Here is a 26,707-nt window from a genome sequence, read left to right on the forward strand (position 1 = left end):
TTACTACATGGTTGAATACACAGCCGGCAACCTTCTATGAAGAAGACATACAAAAACTTGTGCCACACTATGACAAGTGCCTACAAAATTTCAGAAGCTATGTAGAAAAGTAGTTTAACAGTTGTAGATTTTTGTACAATAAATATTTTTTTCTGTATCTGTACACATTTGTTTTATATAACCAAACGGAACTTAGTTTGTGGGCATACCTCGTATTCTTTCCTTCAACTGTCACTTCTAAAACAAGTGAAGCACCCAGAAGGGGAGGAGCAAAATAAATGAAAGTTCAGGGATTGAGAGCTTACATTATGTTATTTCAGTGATTATGAAATTGAGCCAAATTTACCAGGAACTTGATATCCCAGATGCTGGCATTGGGGTGGAATTGATTTCTGAACAGGTCTGACACATTCTGTTGGGGAGAGACATGGTGATCTTGCTGGCTGCAGGAGTACTTCAACATCATGCAGAAAGTACACAGACACACATGCCGTGTGTGGATTAGCATTGTCCTGTTGAACAGTCACCACAACCCTCCAAGTATTATTCTTACCAGGACTGACATTGCACATGTAATAAAAGTGGAGGAAACTTGATATATCTCCAATGAAATGTATATAAGATGTCATGTACGTAAATTTTGAAGTAACTAAAACCATGAACAGCTGGTGGTAGACTGGTCCACCACCAGCAATGGAGGGTGAAACTTCGACATTGCCAGTCACTTGTGCAGGCAAAATGTCAGAAAAATTATCATATGAACGTCGGACAAAGAACCCCAGAGAGAAGCCAACAGTCAATATGTCAACAAGTGGCCACAAAATTCTTAATAATTTTGTAAAACCTTGAAGTTTAACTACTCCCAGAATGAATTAAATATTACACCCATGTGGACTGAACTAGTTACTGATATTCACCAAACAAGTAAGCAAGGCCTCACTACAGCTTTAGGATACTGTATCATTACAAAATCTGATATATAAACAAATTCCATGCAACAAGTCTCTGTCAGATTCAATTACAGCACAGCTACTGTTTTCTGATTGGCTTTAGGCAACTGACATAATGGTGGATACCATATGAGGTGCACATTTTACCAGTACATTGCAATAAACAACATGTAATTTGATGTATAATTTTTCATGTGAACAAAATGTGAGTAAAACTCATGTATACTACAACTACACATTTATATGTAGCCAAAGGAGAAGAGAAACAAAGAGTGAAATATGTTGTATTCCTGCCAATAGTTAGGCAGTATTCATAAATTTTATAAGAGTGAAGGAAGAATTAAAAGATAAAGTACTTTTCAACAAATGTCATATTGGTTATGGAAAGTTATTTGACAAATGACGCCAATTTTACTTTGACATTTGAAGCAGGGAAAACATTATTTCAAATACCTGGAAATTAAGGTATGTCATCAAGGTAACAATAACAAGAAATAGTAAGAGTACCTTCAGCACAGATGATACTGTTACTACAAAAATATTTCTGACGTGGAGTCCATGAAAGGACAATTTCCTAACATTAGCCAAGTTCAATGAATAGTCACTTAACTGATGGCATTGGCACATATTGTCCGCCCCCGGTAGCTGAGAGGTCAGCATGACAGAATGTCAATCCTAAGGGCCCGGGTTCGATTCCTGGCTGGGTCGGAGATTTTTCTCCACTCAGGGATTGGGTGTTGTGTTGTCCTGATCATCATCATTTCATCCCCATCGACGCGCAAGTCACCGAAGTGGCATCAAATCTAAAGACTTGCACGCGGCGAATGGTCTACCTGATGGGAGGCCCTAGTCACACAACATTTATATTTTTTATCGGCACATCTTCATCCCGCAATCCCAGCCTGTAAACCTTAAGTGTAAGCCATGTAAAGATTGCTACAGTAACTCTCCTTTGAACAATGAGTGTTTGTTTGCAGATGGAGAAAGGAAATGCAACATTTACAATGCAGCAAGGAAATGCAATATTTACAGTCTCTTTAATGACTGTAGCAGCAACAGTTGGCAATTTAGACTAGACCAGCTTCACCCAGCAAACACAGGTGTATGTCAATGTCGTAACACTTGTAAATATTTTCTCAGCGCTGCTTGATCATCAGAGAGGAGCACTTCATATGTCTCATTCCACAATGTGCCTCAAAACCATTCACTTGTCAAACACATTACATTACAGTCCCAACATAATGGTGTTCCAATTATTATTGAACAAAATGTTAATCCACAATAAGAAGTTAATTGTCTTACCACAAAGTTACAGTTCACCCTGTTCACAGAAAGCATGTATCTCAATGTAATTGCCTCTTCACAGCCCTAACAGCTTACATCTTATTAGTTTCTGAGACAATAAATCATAGTATAATCACTATAATCTGTGTGATCATAAAGATCACAGTTCACTCTGCTGAGCAAAAATCATCCACTTAGCAGGTATCTTACTGCACTGTCCACAGATCATAATATTCGTGTTCACTTTATGAGATGACAAGTCCACGATGTGAGAGTACATTAATATCTTTACATTTTAAATTTGCAATCTTTGATACATATTGAATTGAATAGAATTGAATTTTATTTGATCCTGTAAGATTACATTGTGTACAGTAAATGTACATGTAATATAGGGCATGTCAAAGTATTAACATTCATTATCACTTATTTTTCTACACCTTTAGCTTACATTTTTACCTCACTGATAATGAATAACAATATATACAAATTTAATGGCGTAAGTATTCTGCAACACTGTAAAACTCTTTTTCAGTGAGATAGTCTTTAAGTTTCTTTGTAAAGTCATTGTCAAGTACACTATCTTGCAGGTTTTTAGGCAGACTTAGTAGTCTGATACCAGAGTACTGGGGTCCTTTTTCTAGCATTGCCAGTCGGTGGGGTATGCTCCGTACTTCATTCTTTCTTCTTGTATTGTGAGTGTGTACTCTAGCATTTGTAATCCAGTCCTCACTACCTTTTGTGATGTACATTATTGTTTTGTATATGTACAACGATGAAAAAGTTAAGGTACCTAACTTCTTGAAACAGTTTCTGCATGTTTCAGTGGTATTTCTTCTTAAAATCGAAATAGTGCACACACCAGATACCATCCACACAGCAACCATGTGATTAGACTCTCTGAATGTTATGTTTTCAAGATGTCAGTCCACGATATAAAGCACTTAGTGATTTTATCTTTTGGATTTAAAATTCACAATGTTTGTCAAAACTGTCCTCAATATGCTGATAAAACGGTCTTAAAACCAGTGGCCACTAACACGACACTCTTCTGCTCGCGCGTACAACACAGACATCCAACCCTTACCCGCCTCCAGACATTTTTGTTGTTGTTTCACCTATCAGTATATTTGGAAAGCTCACTTCTCTCACAGAATATTCCACAAATTACAATATTCAAACTCATATGTGAAGTTACATGTTTTGTATTATTATGTTCGTGGGAATGATAAACTGTATGTTAATAAATGTGCAAGTACTCGACCAAAAAAGTGGCAAATACTGTTTCGCAAATGGCAACTGCACAACATGTATAGGAACAAAATTACAAAATTTGCGCTATTGTAACTCTCTCTAAGGCAAGACAAAGAAAAGAAAGCAAAAGACAGTTACATCATTATTACAATATGGGGTGTTCAAAAAGTCTTTCCGCAGTGCTGTCTGATTGTTAGCCGTGCGTGCCGTATGATTGTTCGCCTGCCTGGTTTACTTCCCTTCAAGTGGACTCTCCCAACATTCCAGTGTTTTGTTTATCTCAGCCAGCATCAGTAGTATCGTTGGTGTGTGTCATTGCATGTTGACATGAACATTTAAGTTTAGTTCCTTTGTTAGTTTGTTTCGCTTTTGTCACTGTTAAAATGCTAACCATTGAAGAATGTGTGTTTTTAGTCGGTGTTCAAAGCTGGCGGTAAATACACAGTTTCAGTTTGTCAAACATTTGATTCAGTTTTCCTGGAGACAACACTCCCACATCGCAATACTGTGAGAGATTTGATTAACAAATTTCAAAGTACGGGTTCAGTGACAGATGCACCAAGAAGTGGTCACCCTAGCATCTTGTCTGAGGATAAACTATTCGATATTTCCGATGAAATGTCCATGAGTCCAAACAAGTCAGTAAGAAAACTCGCCCAGGAAAGCGATGTTAGTGTTGGAATGGCAAACACAGCTGTAAGGAAAAAAAATAGAACTTTTCCCATACAAAGTGACAGTCATGCAAGAACTGAAAAATACTGATCATGGCAAGAGACTGCATTATTGTCAATGGTTGAAAAATTTCGTTCAACAAAATATAAGGGATATTCTTAATGAAATGTTTTATCCGGGTACATGAACTCGCAGAATTCTCGTATGTGGAGTACTGCAAATTCATTGTGTATTCATGAGGAACCACTTCATTCTGTGAAAATAGGAGTTTGGGTTGCAATGTCTTGGCATCAGATTGTGGGTCTCATATTTTTCAACGAAACAATAAACGCACAATGATACTGCAGTGATATTCTGTACCCATCTATAGGAGAACTTGTGTAAGTGAAATTCTGAATGGTTATTTTCAACAAGATGGTGCAACCGCGCATACAGCTCGCATTTCAATGTCACTGCTTGCTGATGTTTTTGGTGATCGCGTAATTCCACAGGGACTTTGGCCTCCACAATCGCCTAACACCACCTGACTTTTTCTTCTGGGGTGCAGTGAATGCAACTGTCTATAAAAACCATCCAAAATCCATCGATGAATTGAAAACTGCAATATCCACTTTCACTGTTTCTGTTACAGAAGAAATGTTACAACTTGTGTTTGGAAACATGATTAGACGAATTGACTTGTGTATTCAACAACAACAGGTGGGGGGTGGGGGTGGGGGGGGGGGGGGGTGGGGGGGACACTTCCAGCATTTAATGTGAAAATTTGCACATAAAAATGAATACTCAATAAATTAATAACTTGTATTTCACTGAGTTTCATTTCGGTATATTCAATGCGGCATACGGCACGTATGGCTAACAATCATACACCACTGCGGAGAGACTTTTTGAACGCCCCATAGTATCTTCGCTCAAAGATGCCATTGTGCCATCAGAATTCCCTCAATCACTGTCTCCCCACACCATGACAGCAGGAGTAATACTGCTGTGCCTCTCTGAAGCATTGGAAGAATGGTCCAGTGCAAGCTTGGTAACGAGTGAGCCAATCTCAGACCTCTGTCACATACAAATGGACCACAAAACTGGATAGTGCCCAATTTAACCAGCTGACCATATGGAGACTCACAGAGCACTCTATTCCAAACTCTCCCAGATGTTGATAACGCTGTATCACGGGACAATGTGACAACTCGCACTGACTTAGTTATTTGTATTTAATCTACAGAAATAATGTTCCACTCAGCTTGCAGTGATTTCTTCCTCTGCAGTCTGGTCCAGGCTCCTTTCCTGTTAAAAATAAATAATGTTTCTCTACTGGGAAAGCTGTAGTAGAACCAGGAGCATTAGATGAGTCCAATGAGAGCAACAGATTTTTTCAGTATCAGATTAGCTGAGTGATTAATTGAAAGTTAGTTTGCAAGTTTTATACAAAACACTGCCAGGTGTGTGCTGATTCAAAGTTATAGTTTTGACTTTAACACACACAATCACATTCACTTGTTATAGCCAGTTTATAGCAGTTAACAGAACCCAATGCTAAAAAGATAACAAAACAGATTGTAACAATATTAAGAATAGAAAAGTTGCTACTGACCGTAAGTGGAGATGCTATACAAAAAGAATACGAATGCAGCACACTTATTTAATACTTATTTAATACTCGTGTGTGTGTGTGTGTGTGTGTGTGTGTGTGTGTGTGTGTCGTCTAATTTTCACAAATGCCTTACTGCCTTTAAGCTACATTTGTGATAGTCTTTTTGTTGTGCCTCTCTGCAACTCAGCATCTCTGCTGTATGGTGAGTAGCAACTTTCCTTTTCTTAATACCGTTACATTCCATCCTGGAGTTTCCACTGTTTGATGAAACAGATTGTCTGTGACAGAACACTCATTCAAATATTACCCAATATGCCCAGTAGGAATGTTCAGTTTGTGGTCATGTCTTGTATAACACATCACATGAAGTCTGGTTATTCCAGAGTCACAGTTTGCATATTAAAATCAGAATTTTATGTATTCGTCTTTTTCATAAATCCACATCAACTTTGCAGCACCTCACGGTCAATTTTTAACCATTATTCCATAACATTTTCACATCTATTCAGAGCACTATCCACATTGAAACATGATCACACCTGAGATCCTAACTCACCTTAGGCTTCACAAAGCAGTTCTCTTGACCCACAAAATAGGCACGAATGTTTTGTCCTGTGAATGACTGGTATACATTATTACCAGTCCAACATTAGTATTAAACCAGGAAAATTCCGCATCTTTTACTTTTGACCTATTGCAACTTAATAGTTTTTATGAACAGTTTATCAAAAGAACAAATTTATGAAACCCACAAGTATCAAAATAATTCCCTCTTTAAATAACAAAATTATCATAAAAGTATCTTATTTGTTTTCTCAGTCCCATAAACTGGCTAGATGCACTTTACAATTTCCCACGAGTATGATTCACTCACTCAGTACACAGGTCTCACACTAATGTATGCTCAGTTAATAGACATAACAATATACACTTATTTAATACTTTGATTTCACAACATCATGCACACTAATAATTAAACAAATTAGCAGTAATTAATGAAAGTTGCAATAATTGCAATAAATACAGTTTTGTTTCTCAAATATGCAGTCTTAACTACTAGATAGTTTCATAGTTCATAAGAGGCTGACATCTTTCTGCCACAGCCAAAACTGCTTGCAGCTAGTTACTGGATCTGAGCCTATCTGTCATGTGAGACGTGACTCGTATATGAAGCTCTCTGCCTGCTTCCGTCTCTTACTTACATAGGTGCAATGCAAGATGCTACACCTTAATATCTCTGTTTTGCGAAGTGGTCACTGAACATCTGTCTCTGTTCAAATCTTCTAAATAACCTACCAAGCCTTGTAACAACACTAAATATGAACAATGCTAATGCACTCTGGTTGCTGTTCTACCTCTCACAAAAAATTTCAGTTTTAACCATTTACTTACCAACCAATGGAGTTTATGTGTACGAAGTTACAGTTCATTGACTTCCAACCATTCTTCTGGGTATTTGATTTTTTTTTTCAGGCAGTGTACAATAATCAGTCAGGAAATTATGACCAGCTAGCTAATAGCCAACATATCCAACTTTGGCGCAGATAACAGTGGCAACACATCTGGCCTTGATAAGTTGCTGGAGGGAGGTGGCACCACATGTGCACACACAAGTCACCTAATTCCCATAAATTCGGGGACGGGGGGTGATGAGCTCTGATGCCATCAGGATCAGATCTAGCAAGTTGGGGATGCAGCACATCAACTCTAACTCACCACTGTGTTCCTCAAATGAGTCAACCACAGTCCTGTCCTCATGATATGGTGCATTATCTTGCCGAAAAATGCCACTGCCGTCGGGAAACATGATCGTCATGAAGGGGTGTACGTAGTCTGCAACCAGTGTATGATATTTGTTGGTCATCATAGTGCCTTGCATGAGCTCCCATGGATACATGGATGCCCATGTGAATGTTCCTCAGAGCATAATGGGGCTGCTGCCAGCTTGTCTCTGTCCCTCAGTACATGCAACAAGGAGCTGTTCCACTGAAGGTGATGGATTCACTCCCTCCCATTTTCATGATGAAGAAGGTATTGCGATTCATCCGACCATGCAGTGCTCTACCACTCTGCCAGTGTCCAGTGCCAATGGTCGTGTTCCCATTTCAGTTGTAGTTGCCGATGTCATCGTGCTAACACTGACACATGCATGGGTCATCAGCTGCGGAGGGCCATCGTTAGGAACGTTCGGTGCACTGTGTGTTCAGACACACTTGTTCTCTGCCCAGCATTTAAGTCTGTTGTTAGTTCCAATACAGTTTGCCGTCTGTCCTGTTTTACCAGTCTGCCCAGCCTATGGCGTCCGACGTCTGTAACGATGGGCGGACGCCAATCCCATGACGTACGTGGTCTTACCCTGGTTTCGCCATGTGTTGAAGACACTCACCACAGCACACCTCGAACAGCCGACAAGACTTGCAGTTTCGAAAATGCTCATGCCGAGCCTCTGGGCTACCACAGTCTGCCCTCAGTCGAACTCAGATACCGTATTTACTAGAATCTAAGCCGCACTTTTTTTCCGGTTTTTGTAATCCAAAAAATCGCCTGTGGCTTAGAATCGAGTGCAAAGTAAGCGGAAGTTCTGAAAAATGTTGGTAGGTGCCGCCACAACTAACTTCTGCCGTCGTATATATGTAGCGCTACACAGGCATGCTTTGTAGGCACAAAGATAAATACTGGTGCCAAAATCTCTGCGTCAGTAAATAAATTTTAAAAAAAGGTGGAAGACGAGCTTTTTTCTCCACCCCGAGTTTCGACCACTGCATTTTCATACTTTATCCAGCGAAGTAAATACAAATTCCGTGTTGTTCATCTTCGAATGTAGCAGCATTTCAATGTACTACGAAAATCCGACTGGCAAGACTGTTTGTGATGTTTATCAATATGGCCAACTCTACATTCTGAATTTTTTCCTACCTGTGAGAAGAGATGGTTGCTAATAGGAACTTTTATGAACTGTGAATCACATGCAGTATTCTCTTCACCATAAGAATAATATGAATATAAACATTTTGTCATGTATTCTTTCATGTTTGCTGCTATCTCATTTAAATCCTGTCTGCCTAATAAACTACAAAACTAGAATGACACATCAGCAAACGCGGAAGAATATACATATCATGTAATGTTTATATTCGTATTATTCTTATGCCTAATAGTGATACAGTCAGAAATGAAGCACGGCAATTGAGTAGATTTTAAAGCTAAGATGACTCTAATTTCTGTGCAGAATGTAATGTACTAAAGAGGCGTCTGCTCGTTCAGAACATCTTCTATCATACGCAGTCTATTATTTGGTTCTTGTTGATCATTATCAAAGAAAGCAGCAGTGTAAGTAACAACAAAGCAGTCTCTTGCCATTGTTTCAGATGATTCTTCTTCTTCTTCTTCTTTTTTTTAATTGTAAGCGGCAGTAGCATGCACAAAAGCAAGCCGTGCCGTGAGCGGCGACACGCCGTAAACACTCATTATCAGAATGTGACAAACAATGCATGACACTGTACAGTAATGCATTTTCAGCTTAGAGTGACGTAAACACATATAACAAAGAGAATGGCACTTATCAGATCAAAGAAAAATAAGCAATCAATTCAAACCAGATGAAGCACGTGGAAAAGGAAGGGTATCCGTATAAATACGGATGGAGCGCTGACACATAGCAATGGCTACCCGGTAAAGCTTAACTGCTAAGCTTATGACTCCAAACTCCTATAGCTGTATCGTCATTCATTTGACCTAAATTGTGTCTCATATTACAACTAGACGAACTTTGTTTCGATTTGGGTGGGGCCTAAAACTTTTCTCTCCCCTTGAATTTCGAGTCTCAAATTTCAGGTGCGGCTTAGATTCGGGAAATTTTTTTTCCTTGATTTCGAGTCTCATTTTGCAGGTGCGGCTTAGATTTGAGTGCGACTTAGATTCAAATAAATATGGTAGATCGTGTGCCTTCCCCATTCTACATGTGGACAGCACACTCACTGAAACTGTATGCACCATGCATGTGTCTGACTAGCAGTTGTTCCTCCCCAGGTGATGCTACTATCGTCTGGATGGGTTTATATTGATAGTAGGTCAGTGGTCTTAGTGTTCTAGCTGATCAGTGTATATAACAATGGTTTTACAACAACAACAACATCAGACAACTGCATTTCCAGCAACCAGATACATGACATAGCTGGAATGTAGACCAGTAGCTATGGCCAGAGTTGTTTGCTGTATGGTGATCAGTAAACTTCATCAATTAACCAAGTTTAGCACTGGTGGCAGCATAATATATTCCTTAACAGTGCTCTAAATAATTGGCATAGTAATTATACACTTCAGCTGCTCAATAATGACTGATTGAAACTTATGAAACATATATTGTTTGTGTAATGAGTACAACGCAATGTTTACATTTTCATTCCTGGGTACTAACTGACTCAAAGTAAATAAACACTTCAAGTTAGTACCAATTACATGGTGTTTATATAATGAATGTTATCCTCCAACTGACTGAAGCTTACATACATTATATTAATGTGGAAAATTACTGTTTGTTGAAATACAGAGCTATTACATTTTGCATATTAACATGAAAATCACGAAGTTTTATGGGGTTTTCGCAGGTAAATTGAATGCAGCTTGGGGCCATATACAGGGTGTACATACAGTCTGGGAATACTTTCAGTTATTTATTGCAGATATCATAGGTATGTCATTTTGAAGGGGAAGGAAAATCACCAAATGACATAAATTTGTTTAACACCAATATAATCAGAAAATGGCAAAATTAGTGGTACTGTTTAATACGAGAGCAGATCCCTGTAAAAGGAGATTCCCAAAACGGGCTAGAAAATTTTCAGGTAGTGAAATTTTCTTACTGGAATTATTAACAAACTAACAATTTATTTTAGTGAAAATCTGTATTTTTGGAAACAGAAAAATCATATCTATAAAACCGTGATACAGAATTTTGTAAATAATTACACTTAAAAATTGGAACATTCTAAAACACAAAACTTTTGAGTACAAATAACTTGCAAAATGCAAAGTTTTTGGAAAAAATTAAGCAGTTGCTGAAAAGAGGAGAGTGAGGAATTTAACTTTCTAATTGTTTGCATATACAGGATATCTGCATTAATAATAAAATTGTATAACTGTTATGTCTCGCTATGAACATGTTAATCTCCAAAACTACTATACAAAATTTTATGGGGTTTTTGCAGGTAAATTGAATGTTGCTCGGGGCCTTATACAGGGTGCACATAAAGTCCAGGAACACTTTCAGTTACTTATTGCACAAGAACCAAACATTGACAGATATCACACATGTCATTTTGAAGAGGAACCCTAAAAGATTTTTTTTTCCATGTATACTGCCACAGTGTGGTTTGGTAATTTGCCGATAGTGTTAGTTGCAAACATGGTGAGTTCAGGTGCAGAGTGAGCTTTCTGTGTGTTGGAGTTCAACAAAAAAAAGTGTGCTACAGCTATTCTACAGATGTTTAGAACCAAGTTTGGTAAGAAGCCACCAACATGGAATGCCATTTACCACTGGCACAACAAATTCATCATGACAGGTTGCTTGTGCCCAGCAAAGAGAAGCGGATGTCCCAATGTGAATGTAGTGAATGTGGAGTTCATACGAGAGACATTCATAAGGAGTCCAAAGAAACCGGTGCGTAATGCATCTCGTGACCTCGAAACATCTCCAATGGCAGTGTGGAAAGTCCTGTGACAGAAGCTGTCTATGAAACCTTGCAAATTGGAGCTAGTGCAGAAGCTCAATGGCAATGACAAAAACAAGCATTCTGAGTTTTATTTGCAGTTGCAACAATTGAATGAATGGCATTGTTGACCACTTAATTTTTAGCGATGCAGCCACTTTTCACACTAACGGGAAAGTGAACAGGCATAATTGTTGAATCTGGGGTACAAAGCATCCACATGAATGCATTGAATTTGAGCGTGATTCCCTGAAGGTAAATGGTTTTTGTGCCTTGTCACATCGAAAACTGTACAGGTCGTTCTTCTCCACCGAGAGCACTGTCACTGGATATTCCTACTTGGACATGTTGCAGCAATGGCTGATGCCTCAAATTCAATTGGAGTCTCCGATAATCTGTTAGCAGGATGGGGCTCCACCCCATTTTGATCGTGAAGTTAATGGGCACCTGAACACGGAGCTGCCACATCGATGGATTGGCTGTGCTCCAGAAGGGGACAGCTGTTTCATGAAACGGCCTCTCTGATCACCAGATCTCATGCTGCATGAATTTTGTCTGTGGGGCCGCATTAAAGATCTGGTGTATGTACTGCTTCTAAGACGTGATGTAGCAGAGCCCCGGAAGAGAATACGGAAAGCGACTACCACAGTCGATGATGCCAGGCTGGGATGGGTATGGCAAGAATTTGACTGCCGTATTGATGTCTGCCAGGTCACTAATGGTTTGCATGTTTGTAAAAAAATACTTACAGAGTTTCTCTTCAAAATGCAGTATGTATGACATCCGTACAATGTTTAGTTCTTGTGCAATAAATAATTGAGTGTATTCCCAGACTTTGTGTATACCCTTTATAGGTTTTATTTCATCAAAATTGAAACACAAGTAAAAGAATATATATTGTAATTTAAAAGTTTTATCTAAAATCATCTGCTCAGCTTAGTAGATTGGATGTTTAATCCTCATGGTGTAGTACTCCAGAGAACCAATAGTTGGCAGTGCTAGTTTTTTTAATTCAGTGACAAATGTCTTTTCGGAAGTTTATAACAATGCCAGAATTAAGTGTGGTAATCTTATCTTTACAAATACAAACTAATATTGTATTTACATGTCTAGGATATATGGATTTATTGATTTCACTTTGTGATTAAAAAACTTAATGACATTGTATTGCTGCTTTCAATAGGTTTTATTTGCTTTGCTGCTTTCAACAGGTTTTCTGCATATTATTTGCTGGGAAAAATAAATTTAATAAGTTTGCTTGATGATTTGGGTGCCTACTCACTACAATATGGTTTCGTTTTGTTTACAAATAAAAATGCGTGGATAAGGTTGAGTCATTCTGAACGCACCAGAATAGCTAAAAGACTGAGGACTCTGTATCTCAAAAATCAGATGAAGACCTTGAAGTGAGACTTACTGCAGCTTGAGAACATCAGGTTTTAAGTTGCTCTTTGGAACCTCGTTTCAAAAGTGAGGCGCAACATATTTCTGATTGACAGCATCATACATTATCTTGCCCCTCAGAACCTTTCACTCACAGAAGCTTAGGGTTGCTTCTCTCTAACATAACATTGTAGAAGTAGAAATTTTGACAGGAGATGGTGCAGTCAAGCGAGTTTTTATACCTCGATTCCTGCTTATTCCCAACAGTTTACTATTTCACATTAAATGTGTAGAATTCCTGGTGATACAGCTATGAACCTGGCTGTCTTTCAGCAACTGTATATAAGTTTCAATGGAGAAACAACACAGCCAACCAGTTACAAATAATTGTTTATACATTTATCTAGGTTTTGGCACCTCTAAGGGTGTCTTCATCAGAATGAAAATTTAAAAGCCCTATAAAATAATACATAGAAAAATAAATTTGACAGAAACATAAACCAAGATGAAAAGTGTCATAACATAGAAAGATTACTTACTTTAAGTTACATTGTAAGAAGACAGTAGTCAAAGCTTAGAACAGATATGCTCAAGTCAAAACTCAAAATTTGAAAACGTTCCAGGCTTTAGTACATACGCCTTGCAAGGAACAACATCAGACTATGTGGCCCAGTGGCTTACATTCCTGCCACAAAACAAGACACAAGTTGCACCACCTATTGGATATGGCCAGTGACATATGCCCATTTGAGACACTATGCATTTATATTGTGCCATTACCATAGACAAAACACGAGGCCAGACATGTTGATCCTAGTGGTGGCTGCCTTTTGCAGAGCCAGCTCTCTGTGGCTCTCTCCCATGTTAATGAAGCAAACAAGCTCTTTGTTCATGTCCCCAATAATATTGTATACAAAGAAGCTTTATTAGTCAAAAATAAATTTCATGCACAGGAAGTCTCAGGCACAGCTATAAATAAATACCCGGGAACTCTGGGTTTCTTAGCTAATCATGAATATTTTGTTAAATAAAGTATTTCCAAGTGAACTAACTATAATACCTTGTGATTCAAAAAGAAAGAGCAGATTTTAGTTTTTTAGTGCATAAAAACTACTAAAGGTAGAAACACATTGTGCATTCGTTGGATAGAGGAAGATTCAAAATTTTGACACAGCTGCACTGTTGTTTTTGTGTAGCAACTTGGTGACTACACTGCAAGAGAAATCATTTTGTGTGTTGGAATTTGCACTAAGTCAATCCATTTTTTAAGCAATACATGCATTCCGCCTTCGATTCAGCAAGAAACTGCCCCTGGACGAGCTCATTCATGATTGAGATACAAAATTTTTGGAAATTGGTTGCTTATGCAAAGGGAAGAACACTAGTCAGTCACATGTATCTGATGAAAATGTCAAGCATATCCACAATGCCTTCACAAGGAGCCCTGGGAAGTCTACAAGATGGGAAGGCCAGGAATTTGGACTTCTTCAAACAACAGTGTGGTGTGTTCTGAATTAAAACCTGCGTATGAAGCCTTACAAGTTGTAGTTACTGTAGCAAATTGTGTCCCGGCAACCGTAATAGAAGGTAAGAATTTTTCATTTCAGTTCTCCATGATATGGCAGAAACTTTTTCCAAATGGCTCAGCTTTTCAGTCAAATTCCCATTTCATCTGTTTGGTAAAGTAAACTGCCATAGTGCAAGAATATGGTGATCACAAAATCCTGGTATCGTCATCTAACCTGAAAGAGCCTCACCAAAACTGAATATGTTTTGTGCCATTTCTGTTCACAAAGTTTTCAGACCTTTCCTTTTGCAGAGGAAACTGTGACAGGAATGTCATACATGGACATGCTGAAAAATTGGTTGATTCATCAACTTTACAAAGATTCCAATGATTTCATTTTTTCACCATGAGATATAGTGTATCTTTACAACACAGTGAATCTTTACAACACACAACATTGGCTTGAAGAGGTGGACAACAAGATCTTGTTCATTGCTTTTGGGCTCCCAGGTCACCTGACTTCACACCTTGCAAATTTTTTCAGAGTGGCTACATAAAAGTCTTTGTTTCAACTATTTGCTTCAAGAGCTGAGAAATCAAATTGTTGAAGCTACAAATTCAGTAAACAGAGACCTGTTGTTTTTTGTGTGGAATGAAACTGACAACCGTTTCGATGTTTCTTGAGCAACACAAAGTGCTCACATTGGGTATGGTGCAGTGCCTGTGCAAAAATAAAACTTTGAGTGTTCCTCTATCCACTGACGTACACAGTGAATTTTTATTTTTCATTGTTTGTCTGTAATAAACAACTGAAATCACCATGTATTGTCATCTGTAATTGGAAAATTATGCAGTGATTAATAAAGTTTTATAAATTCCTGCTTGGCAAGAAATAGGGTAGTTTGACTAACTGTTGTATATGTATTATAAACAAAAAGAGATCAGACAAGGAAAAGAAAAATAAATTGATATCAAGGGTGGTACGAGAATAAGGAAGATAGTCCCACCTTGCTTCGTTATGGTGTTCCCATATTTAGTCCTGCCCCTGTGATCCTTCCCTTCCCTCACAATTAGTTTTTTATCAGAACAAACAATTAAGCTCTTTGCAGCTGTTCAAAGTGACAACTACCAGTCTCAGTGTGTGTGTGTATTACAACTCTGCACGAAATTGTGCCCCACTCTCTCAAATACCCGTGTTGTGTTTTGTACAAGGCAGCTAAGTTCCAATCAGTTCTCAAGTTTCTACTGAAGTTTCACACAGCAACAAATTCTCGTAACCTCATAAGAAAGAATTTATAAGAGAGAGATCTTGTGATTGCACTGGCCACGCAATACATTCTCTTCTTGTCTGAAATGTTTATTGTCCACATTTCATTTTCACACAGGGCTACACTCCAGATGGATAGTTAAAGACAACACTTCTTGACTGCCAACTGTATATTTGATGTTAACAAAAGCTTCTTTTTCATAAATGCTTCTCTTGCTATAGCCAGTCTGCATTTTATATCATCTCTACTTCAGTCATGTTCAGTTATTTTGCTGCACAAATAACAATGTTTATGTACTACTTATATGAGGAGAACATAGCAAGTGCTGTAACCCAATTTCCCAAAAAATTCACCCAGTGGAAGAGGAGCCAAAATAAATGAACACATGTCTCATCTTACCCTTAGATACTCGACCATCTCTGAGAAAACAACGTCAAAGTGTTCGATGTAATTTAGGTGTCTCTTAGCGTGCAAGAAGTTCTGGCCAAGTGGTGGCATAGTGGCTACCATTGCAGCTTCTCACTTTTGCGTCCCTTGTTCAAAATCTGATTATCGTTTTTATTTTATTTTTTCATTTATTTACCAATGTCTGTGGAAGGTTGATACATGAATATTTCATATCCAGTTATACGATATAAGGGTGTTATATTAATTGTAAAATTACAGCTGGGTTTCACAATAAGTGTCATACATTTATTATATAATATATGTGTGCATGATATTTTTAGGGATTATAAACTTTTAAAAGTCTCATATTCATATATTTTGTGGCGGCGTTCATAGCGACAAACAATTCGCTGTAGAAACGGCTTACGAAGTCACCGCCACACTTTTAATAGCGGGCCGACTGGTCCGCTGGAACAGTGAACAGAAAGATGAAAACCCAAACACTCTGATTAAATAAAAGTCGGTACTTATCTTTATTAACGAAGATACAGGAACACAGTAGTGAACTCCGTGTCTACAGAAATCTGTCTAGTTTGAGTCGGAGCGGCTAGGTCAGCGTCGGCTGACGACAAACAACAACTCTGCTGCGATGAACACACAACTGACTCGCAAGTACACAATTCGGTGGCGAGTCTACAACTGAGCGGCGAGTACAGAACTGTCCTAGCGCTTCGCGACTCCAGCGCTTAAGAAACCAGAAGCCAGCGGTGGCGCGCGCAGACTTGCGGCGATTTCCTGTCTCGCTGGCGCTGCTTATGCGGACGGCGTCCGGACTTTGATGCTGCCAACCTTTTGGCAGCGGGCTCGGGTGGTATTACTGGCTAGGATATATTTCATCGTTATATCAATTCTTAATTCTTATATTTTATTCTTTTGTTTATTCTTAGGAAGATAAGGTGCATTCCCTTGGAATAATACCAACCATAAAAACATTCAAAACGTATAAATTCTGAATGCCATGAGTATCATGCAAAGGCAGATTTGCCACAGTGGCATTTCCTTTTATGATTCATTCGGGAACAAAACGTTATTAACATAGCTGAAGATTTCACATCTTGGTAATAATTTTGCAGCAAAATAAAGAATCACTTTTACAGAAACTGGTTGGTGCTTACAATTCATTATGAATCAAGATACACTATGGGATTTTCACTGACAACAATTTCAAATAATTTTTCATTAATTTATTTTCATTCTTTTTATAAATTTGTCCACCAAACATACAATTAATAGACAAATAAGAACAACATTATTTCAATATACATTGGAGAACATTTGTGTAGCAATCCTGTATGGACATGGATAGATAAATGAAAAACAAAAATACAAATAAAAATAGTAATCGAGTTTCGAAAACGGACACAAAAGTGTGAAACCACGATGCTAGTAACTGTACCACTGCTTCAATTGTAGTACTTATTCGCTAAAAGGTAAATAAAGTACCTCATAAACTTTGACCATCATTTTCACAGAAATGGTTAAATATCTAAGGACAAACTGAGTCACATGTTCTCTTACTTTGACCCTTCTTCCACTAAGCGAAGTTTCTGGAAAATCAGGTTACGGCACTTGCTATGTTCTATTTGTTAGTGTCTCATTTCCTAATCTAATTGCTTGAGTATCCCCATTTAATTCAATTACATTCCATTACTATTGTTTTGCATCTGCTGGTGTTCATCTTGTAACCTTATTTCAAGGCACTATCCATTCCAGTTAACTGTTTTTCAAAGCCCTTTGCTATTTCTGACAGAATTACAATGTCATTGGCAAACATCAAAGTTAATATTTCTCATCCTTGGACTTTAACTCCCTCTCAAAACATCTACTTGGGTTCCTGTATTGCGTGCTTCATGTGCAGATTGGATAACATTGAGAATAGGCTACAACTGTGTCTCACACCCTTCTAAACACTGCTTCTTTTAACATTAATAATGTAAATTTCCTCAGCAAAACTGTGTGAATTCTAGACAGTACTGCTTGTAACAGAACCACCCTGTCTGCTTGGCTTACAGACATAGTGAAGGAAACTGCCCAGCTGTACAGATCATTAGATCTACTGTACAGGAAACACATCAAGTAACATTTTTCTTCTAAAATGTAATGGAGTAAACTTTTCAAAGAGTCAACATCCATGTTTAATATGTTCCTACCTTGTAGTTCGTTGAATATTTATAGCCCCATGGGCAGTGGTGTCTGAGCATAAAGCTTTAAGTGGTGTGAGGGGAGTTTGAAGTTCTCCCTGTGCTGAGTACCATAGCTATGGTTAAAACAGTGTTTTTCAGATTTACATTGATTATTGTATACAAAATAAAAATTTTAAAAATGTATGATGGAGGAATGGTTATCATTTTTAATTGCCTAAATAATGGGCAACAGGACTTATTTTTATGAGCAGAACTCATTTCTATTGACCTTTTTTTCTGAAGAACTAATAGCCTTGACTTGTTTGTGTAATTTCCCTAGAACATTATCCCATACTGAATAAAAATAACTATGATAGTTTGTCTTTCTTGTGTCCATGTGAGTGGGCCCAGATAAAATAAACATTGCAAAAGCAAGGATATTTAATCTGTTTATCAAGACGTCTATATGCATCTTCGAGTTTAGCCTTTTGTTGAGGTTTATGACGAAGAATTTCACATGGCATATTTCTGTCATCAATTGATTATTGTGAACTATTTTTATAGAGCACATTGATGATGATTTAGACAAACTGCATTATCTGCATCTTTGTGACATTCAGTTTTTATCCATTTTTATGATTCAAGTTTTCCTAGAACATTTTCTGCACTACTGGAATTTTTTCAATAGTGTTTTTTCTACCAAGATGGAGGTGTCATTCATGAATGAGACTGAACGAGTGTTACTGTTTAATGGTAGGCCATCAACATACAACAAGAACAGACATGGATCCAGTAGTGAACCCAGCAGGACCCTTTGGTACTCTTTTATTTTCCATTTGGAGTATTATTTAACTGAATTTGATGTCAAAGTAACTCTCTGTTCCATGGATCATTTGCATGGTAAATTGTGATGACGTGAAATTACTCATTTTATGTTCACATCACCCAATCTTCAGAGCGCTGCATAATAATTCTTTGAAATATATTGTTAACAATTTCTTTTGTTGCAGTGTCTCTAATAATGATGTTGATTCTCTCTGATGTGTGTTAAGTGGACAGCTGTTCCCATATATACGGAATAGGAGTGGACTCAAAATTGAATCCTGTGGGACTCTTGTTCGTTCTTTCTCCCCAGTCACTAAAATTGTCTCCCCTTCTTGGCTTGTTGACTTATTCAGCACAAAACTTTGTATGTTGTTATTGTTACACTGCTAATTTTCGACTTTGTTTGTAATAAAGTCAGGAAACTGCAGTTTGAAAAGAATTTCTCCATTATCTGTGCAGGCTCGTGGAAACGGTGCGAGTGCGACGAGCGGGTTTCTGCCACCGGCAGACGTACTCGTCGTTCCTGAGCCGCTACCACATGCTATCTCCCCACACCTGGCCACACTGGGCGGGGACCCCCGTGGAGGGCGTCAGCTACCTCGTGCGTGATCTCCCCATTCCGAGCGGAGAGTTTGCTTTCGGACGGACGAAGATCTTTGTTCGTAGTCCCCGATCGGTAAGTGCTTATTTTGCAGTTTTTGCACTGAAAACTGGAAAGTGGTCCTAACTATTGTACTACTTCTTTTGGCAAGCAATGTGTTTCAAAGTGGTTATTGGGTTGTGATGTCACAGAACATCAACTGCATTTTTGTGCATCTGTTCCCTAAAGAATTCTTATTATCAGTCGAAATTCTGGTTTGATACAGCACTCCACACAAGTCTTTCCTATGCAAATCTGTTCATGTTCTATAGGGCATCCATAATTAAAGTTCCAGTTTCAAAACACTGTAGAAAGAGAACTACTGCTCAGAAGTCATCTAATTTTAACAGCAAATTATTGATGCAAGGGATATGTCACAGAACAAAAAAAAATTCTTACTAATAGATGGTGCTGTAAATGTGATAATGTAAGTGAAGCTGGCTACAAATGACAGATTAATCACAATACAATGGCTATAGTTTGAGTTGGAGTACCACATTGGATGGGAAAAATTGGTTTTTAATTGTCCTGGAGCCAAATACCACATAAAAAGCAAAATGACATCAGTTTTTAATTGTCCTGTGGACAAAAACTGCATAAAAACAAAATAACATTGGTTTCTAATTGTCGTGAGACTGGCACAAGGTATGTTCAGTATGCTTTCCACCTTTTTTACAACAAGTTGACATTGAGAAACAGCATGTTCTAAAAAAAAAAGATCAGAGTGTCTCAGGAGTCACGTTCTGAAAACATTGCGCAGTGTGTACCTTTAATTCAGCTACATTCATGATTACAGCACTGAATAGAACTTTCTAAATTAATATCAGCTGATTAGAATAGCCAGGCTGTAGTGAAATGACAGCTGATAATTGTAGCATTTCTGAAATACCTCTGTAGCAGCCACTTCACTCACTGTGCAGTGTGCAGAGGAATGCCATTTACCAGTGGTGGTACAGGTAACAATACCCATATGACTTATCTCCTCAAAAAAATTGCGTGCATATGTTCTGTTGCCCATATTCTGCAATTCTGCATATTTTCCATTTTCTTGGTGATGGAAATGGCCTTCATATGTCCACAGAATGTTCCACGGCCATTCAAAGTCCATTTTCAAGCGAGCAAGAAATTCCAGAGTGAATGTTTGTCTTGTTGGCAGGTCAGGAGGAAGTAACTATTCAACATGAATGATTTTTTATGGATAGTAATGTAGGATGTTTTTTAAGATTTTATGCACCACGCTTGCAGGCATATCCAGTGTTTGGACAATTCCCTGTGCATGGCATATGTGCTTACCAATGCTCAACCTATCCTGCAATGCTGTGGCCACATCTTTGACAGACATCAAATCAACTACTTTCCTCCCTCTGCCACATTGCACTTCAAAAGAAGTTGTCTTTTCGAATTTTGTAAGCATTTTCTCCAGATCCGTAGCAGACACTGGGCCTGTGCCTTTTTTCCTACCCTTGAGTGCCAAGAACTTCTGCAGGGCTACTGCCATGCTGTCATCATTCTTGTAAACGAGCTTTACCAGCAGTGTGCTATCCTTTTTGAAGAAAGTCATGTTGGGCATCTTACACGCTAACTGAGGAACATACTTGTACCATGTGGCTGTTGGTGTGCATATTCTGCTGCTTACAGTGCCATCTGTTGGTCAAATTTTCATTAGTTTATTTATTTATTTTGAATATAATAGAGGGAAACATTCCACGTGGGAAAAATATATCTAAAAACAAAGATGATGTAACTTACCAAACGAAAGTGTTGGTATGTTGATAGACACATAAACAAACACAAACACACATACAAAATTCAAGCTTTTGCAACCCACAGTTGCTTCATCAGGGAAGAGGGAAGGAGAGGGAAAGATGAAAGGATGTGGGTTTTAAGGGAGAGGGTAAGGAGTCATTCCAATCCCGGGAGTGGAAAGACTTACCTTAGGGGGAAAAAGGACAGGTATACACTCGCCCACACACACACATATCCATCCGCACATATACAGACACAAGCAGACATTTGTAAAGGCAAAGAGTTTGGGCAGAGATGTCAGTCGAGGCGGAAGTACAGAGGCAAAGATGTTGTTGAATGACTGGTGAGGTATGAGCGACGGCAACTTCAAATTAGTGGAGGTTGAGGCCTGGTGGGTAATGGGAAGAGAGGACATACTGAAGGGCAAGTTCCCATCTCCGGAGTTCTGACAGGTTGGTGTTAGTGGGAAGTATCCAGATAACCCGGACAGTGTAACACTGTGCCAAGATGTGCTGGCTGTGCACCAAGGCATGTTTAGCCACAGGGTGATCCTCATTACCAACAAACACTGTCTGCCTGTGTCCATTCACGCAAAAGGACAGTTTGTTGGTGGCCATTTCCACATACAAAGCTTCACAGTGTAGGCAGGTCAGTTGGTAAATCACGCGGGTGCTTTCACACGTGGCTCTGCCTTTGATCGTGTACACCTTCCGGGTTACAGGACTGGAGTAGGTGGTGGTGGGAGGGTGCATGGGACAGGTTTTACACTGGGGGCGGTTACAAGGGTAGGAGCCAGAGGGTAGGGAAGGTGGTTTGGGGATTTCATAGGGATGAACCAAGAGGTTACGAAGGTTAGGTGGATGGCGGAAAGACACTCTTGGTGGAGTGGGGAGGATTTAATGAAGGATGGATCTCATTTCAGGGCAGGATTTGAGGAAGTCGTATCCCTGCTGGAGAGCCACATTCAGAGTCTGATCCAGTCCCGGAAAGTATCCTGTCACAAGTGGGGCGCTTTTGGGGTTCTTCTATGGGAGGTTCTGGGTTTCAGGGGATGAGGAAGTGGCTCTGGTTATTTGCTTCTGTACCAGGTCGGGAGGGTGGTTGCGGGATGCGAAAGCTGTTTTCAGGTTGTTGGTGTAATGGTACAGGGACTCAGGACTGGAGCAGATTCGTTTGCCACGAAGACCTAGGCTGTAGGGAAGGAACCGTTTGATATGGAATGGGTGGCAGCTGTCATAATGGAGGTACTGTTGCTTGTTGGTGGGTTTGATGTTGACTGATGTGTGAAGCTGGCCATTGGACAGGTGGAGGTCAACGTTAAGGAAAGTGGCATGGGATTTGGAGTAGGACCAGGTGAATCTGATGGAACCAAAGGAGTTGAGGTTGGAGAGGAATTTCTGGAGTTCTTCTCCACTGTGAGTCCAAATCATGAAGATGTCATCATTAAATCTGTACCAAACTTTGGGTTTGCAGGCCTGGGTAACCAAGAAGGCTTCCTCTAAGCGACCCATAAATAAGTTGGCGTAGAAGGGGGCCATCCTGGTACCCATGGCTGTTCCCTTTAATTGTTGGTATGTCTGGCCTTCAAAAGTGAAGAAGTTGTGAGTCAGGATGAAGCTGGCTAAGGTAACGAGGAAAGAGGTTTTAGGTAGGGTGGCAGGTGATCGGGGTGAAAGGAAGTGCTCCATCACAGTGAGGCCCTGGACGTGTGGAATATTTGTGTATAAGGAAGTGGCATCAGTGGTTACAAGGATGGTTTCTGGGGGTAACAGATTGGGTAAGGATTCCAGGCATTCGAGAAAGTGGTTGGTGTCTTTGATGAAGGATGGGTGACTGCATGTATTTATTTTTATTTTTATTTATTTATTTATTTATTTTTTAATTTCCCTCTGTGTAGTAGCCACCAGAAAGATCGCGGGAGGCACACATTGGCACGGCGCGTCATGGGCGGTAGTTGCCGCAAGTAGTCCCGTCCACCAGAGGGCACGCGAGAATTCGGACGCGACCTCTGCCGGCGTAACAACAAGAACAACAACAACAACTCCAGCAGCACGGGCCGTGCCCAGTCAGTCAACATCGGGCATGCCTAGGACACAGTCCCGGTCTACGCTAAGTGAAGTGCGACGTAAACGTGAACCGTGTTACTACACAATTGGCGACGAGTAGGGTCGTTCTTTCGCGTGTTGCGTCGTTGTTCCGGTTTCGCAGTTTCTCCACGGCATGGAGGATTTGGTGCGAGTTTTGGTTGCACAGCAGACGGAACTCATGGCCACCATGAAACAAGTGCTTCCGGCGTTGCTCTCCACGCCGTCTGCTCCCTTTCCCCCGTATGACGAGACGGCGGAGGATTGGGACGCATATGAACATCGCCTTCGGCAGCATTTCCAGGCGTTTCATGTTGCCGATGCGGAGGGATGTCATGCTCTCTTCTTGTCTTGGATATCTCCCTCGCTGTATCAAGTTTTGCGGCAGCTAGCGCCGTTGCAGGAACCCTCGTCCTTGTCTTTTGACGCATTGTGTTCGTTGCTGTCTTCATATTATCGCCGCCGCACGCATGTTGTGGCGGCTAGGGTCGAGTTCTATCAATGCAAGAAACAGCCCCATCAGTCTTACCGGGCGTGGGCCGCTACCCTGCACGGTCTTAGTCGCAAGTGTCATTTTGTCACGGAGCAGTCGCGAGAGTCGTATGCCCACGTTATGGTGCGCGACGTCATTGTTCGTTCGGCCCCTGATAGGGAGGTCCGGCAACAGGCCCTGCAGTTAGAAGACCCTTCCCTCGAGGAAGTTCTGTCCATTGCTCAATCGTATGAAGTCTCTCACGCGGCAGGTCAACAGCTGGAAGCGTGGTGCGACGTCGCGGAGGTTCAAGGTGGCGCGGCCGCGTCCACTGTGTCCGGGGTGGACGACGTGCGAGCGGTACAATCCGGCCGTTACGGCCGCTCCCGCACGGCGCGTAAACAGAATTCCGGCCGCCGGCCCCTGTTGCCGTCCTGTGCGTCGTGCTATATACATCACAATCGGCCAGAGTGCTCCCAGCGTTGGGCCGTTTGTCGCAAATGTAATAAAAAAGGTCCCATTGCTAAAGTTTGCCACTCAGCCTCAAAGGCATCGAAGGAAGGAAGTACAGAGGACATGGACGTTGACATTCAGGAAGTTTCATCGGGCCAGGCTCCCGACGCATCGGCCCACAAACTCTTTATCGAGGTGTCGGTTCGGTCGCGCCGGTTACAACTGCAAGTAGATACAGGGGCGGCAGTTTCGTTGTTGAATGCACAAACTTATTCCGACCTTGGATCGCCCCCGTTGGCGCCAGTTTTCCGGCGTCTACACGGTTATGGTAAACAGTTCATTCCCCTACTGGGTCAATTCACTACCGACGTGACTTACAAATCAGTCACTCGGCCTATTACTTTTATTGTTGTCAGTGATGCGAGCTCCGCTAACCTTTTTGGCCTGGATGCCTTTCAAGCTTTCGGTTTTTCTATTGCTGACACCATACAGTTGGTCTCCGAAGACGTTCCCTATCACTCATTGGAATCTTTGATCTCAGACTTTCCAGATATTTTTGAGGAGGGCCTGGGGCGTGTTTCCGATTTTGGAGCTCACTTAACGTTGAAGGCGTCGGCTCGCCCGCATTTTCTACGCGCGAGACAGATCCCATTGGCTCTCCGCCCTCAGGTAAAGGAAGAGCTAGACCGGCTGACAGCCCTAGGGGTCGTTCTTCCCGTTTCTTCCAGTGAGTGGGCTTCGCCCCTCGTTATTGTCAAGAAGCCCTCAGGAAACTTACGTCTTTGTGGCGATTTCAAGGCCACCATTAATTCCCAATTGGTGGTGGACACCTATCCTTTGCCTCGTGCTGATGAATTGTTCTCCGCCGTGGCGGGTGGCCAATATTTTTCGAAAATCGATCTGTCAGAGGCTTATCATCAGATACCACTTGATGAGGACTCCAAACGGCTGGCGGTCGTCAACACCCCGTTTGGCCTTTACCAATACCAGCGGTTGGCCTTTGGAATATCCAGTGCCCCGGCAATATTCCAGCGTTATCTTGAGCATGTCACGTCGACAATCCCTCATTGTATTAATTACCTGGATGTCATAATTGTCGCAGGCCGTAGCACGAAGGAACACTTGCACAACCTTCGCACCCTCTTTCTCAAATTCAGGTCTGTGGGCTTGCGTTGCAACCTGCATAAGTCAACCTTCTTCCAACCGTCCATTGAGTATGCGGGCTACACCATATCTCGGCATGGCATACAGCCACTAGGAAGTTTGGTCCAAGGTATCGTCAACCTTCCTCGGCCCACTTCGCTGAAAGAGTTACAAGCTTTTTTAGGCAAGATAGCCTATTACCACCGGTTCATTCCCAGGGCTTCCACTATAGCCCACCCCCTGTACTGCCTTCTGCACAAGGGTGTTCCTTTTGATTGGTCGCCTGCATGCGAGCGAGCGTTCACCTCGTTGAAGGGCCTCCTCACTTCAGCCCCTTGTTTGGCTACGTTTGATCCCCGTAAGCCGTTGGTCCTGGCTACAGATGCTTCGCAGTATGGGGTGGGGGCGGTCCTGGCCCATCGCAACACAGACGGTTCCGAGCAACCACTGGCGTTTGCATCTAAAACGCTTAGTCCCGCGCAGGCCCATTACTCCCAGGTGGAAAAAGAGGCTTTGGCCATTGTCTACGCTGTTACCAAGTTTCACCCTTTCTTGTACAGCACAAAGTTTCAGTTAATCACTGACCATAAGCCGTTAATATCGTTATTTGGCCCCGCCTCTCAGATTCCAGATAGGGCTGCCCACAGACTACAGCGCTGGGCCTTGTTCCTCTCTAAGTACCATTATGACATTCATTTCGCCCTACAGGACAGCATGCCAACGCTGACGCTCTTTCCCGTCTTCCAGTGGGCCCGGATCCTACGTTCGATCGAGAGGAGATTATGTGATTTCATTTGGATGTGGCATCCCGCCAAGCAGTTGATGGCTTTCCGATCACTAGTTCTCGAGTCGCCAGGGAAACGGCGGCTGACCCGGTTCTCCGGCAAGTAGTTCACCTCATTCAGCAGGGGTGGTCCTCCCGCCCTCCAGGCCGGGCCTCGGACCCTCTTCGTAATTATTTTCTTCTACGAGACCGCCTCTCGGTCTTGGAAGGAGTTCTCCTTCTGGCTACCGATGATACAGCTCCTCGCGTGGTTGTTCCTGCAGGTTTACGAAGGGAGGTCCTCACGTTATTACATGCGGGGCACTGGGGTGTTTCCCGTACTAAAACCTTGGCTCGCAGACATGTGTACTGGCCCGGTATTGACAGAGAA

The 26,707-nt window shown here is 40.9% G+C and overlaps 1 protein-coding gene across 1 annotated transcript in view; it reads left to right on the forward strand.

The window, feature by feature from the left end:
- Nucleotides 1–26,707, forward strand: part of LOC126215193 (unconventional myosin-Ib) — an 890,664-nt gene that overhangs the window by 730,699 nt on the left and 133,258 nt on the right. The window contains exon 17 of the mRNA XM_049941860.1: nt 19,475–19,691. Within this exon, the coding sequence (XP_049797817.1) occupies nt 19,475–19,691 (217 nt within the window). The remainder of the gene's footprint in view (nt 1–19,474; nt 19,692–26,707) is intronic.

Source organism: Schistocerca nitens, chromosome 12 (assembly GCF_023898315.1).
Source record: "Schistocerca nitens isolate TAMUIC-IGC-003100 chromosome 12, iqSchNite1.1, whole genome shotgun sequence".
NCBI classification, from domain to species: Eukaryota; Metazoa; Arthropoda; class Insecta; order Orthoptera; family Acrididae; genus Schistocerca; species Schistocerca nitens.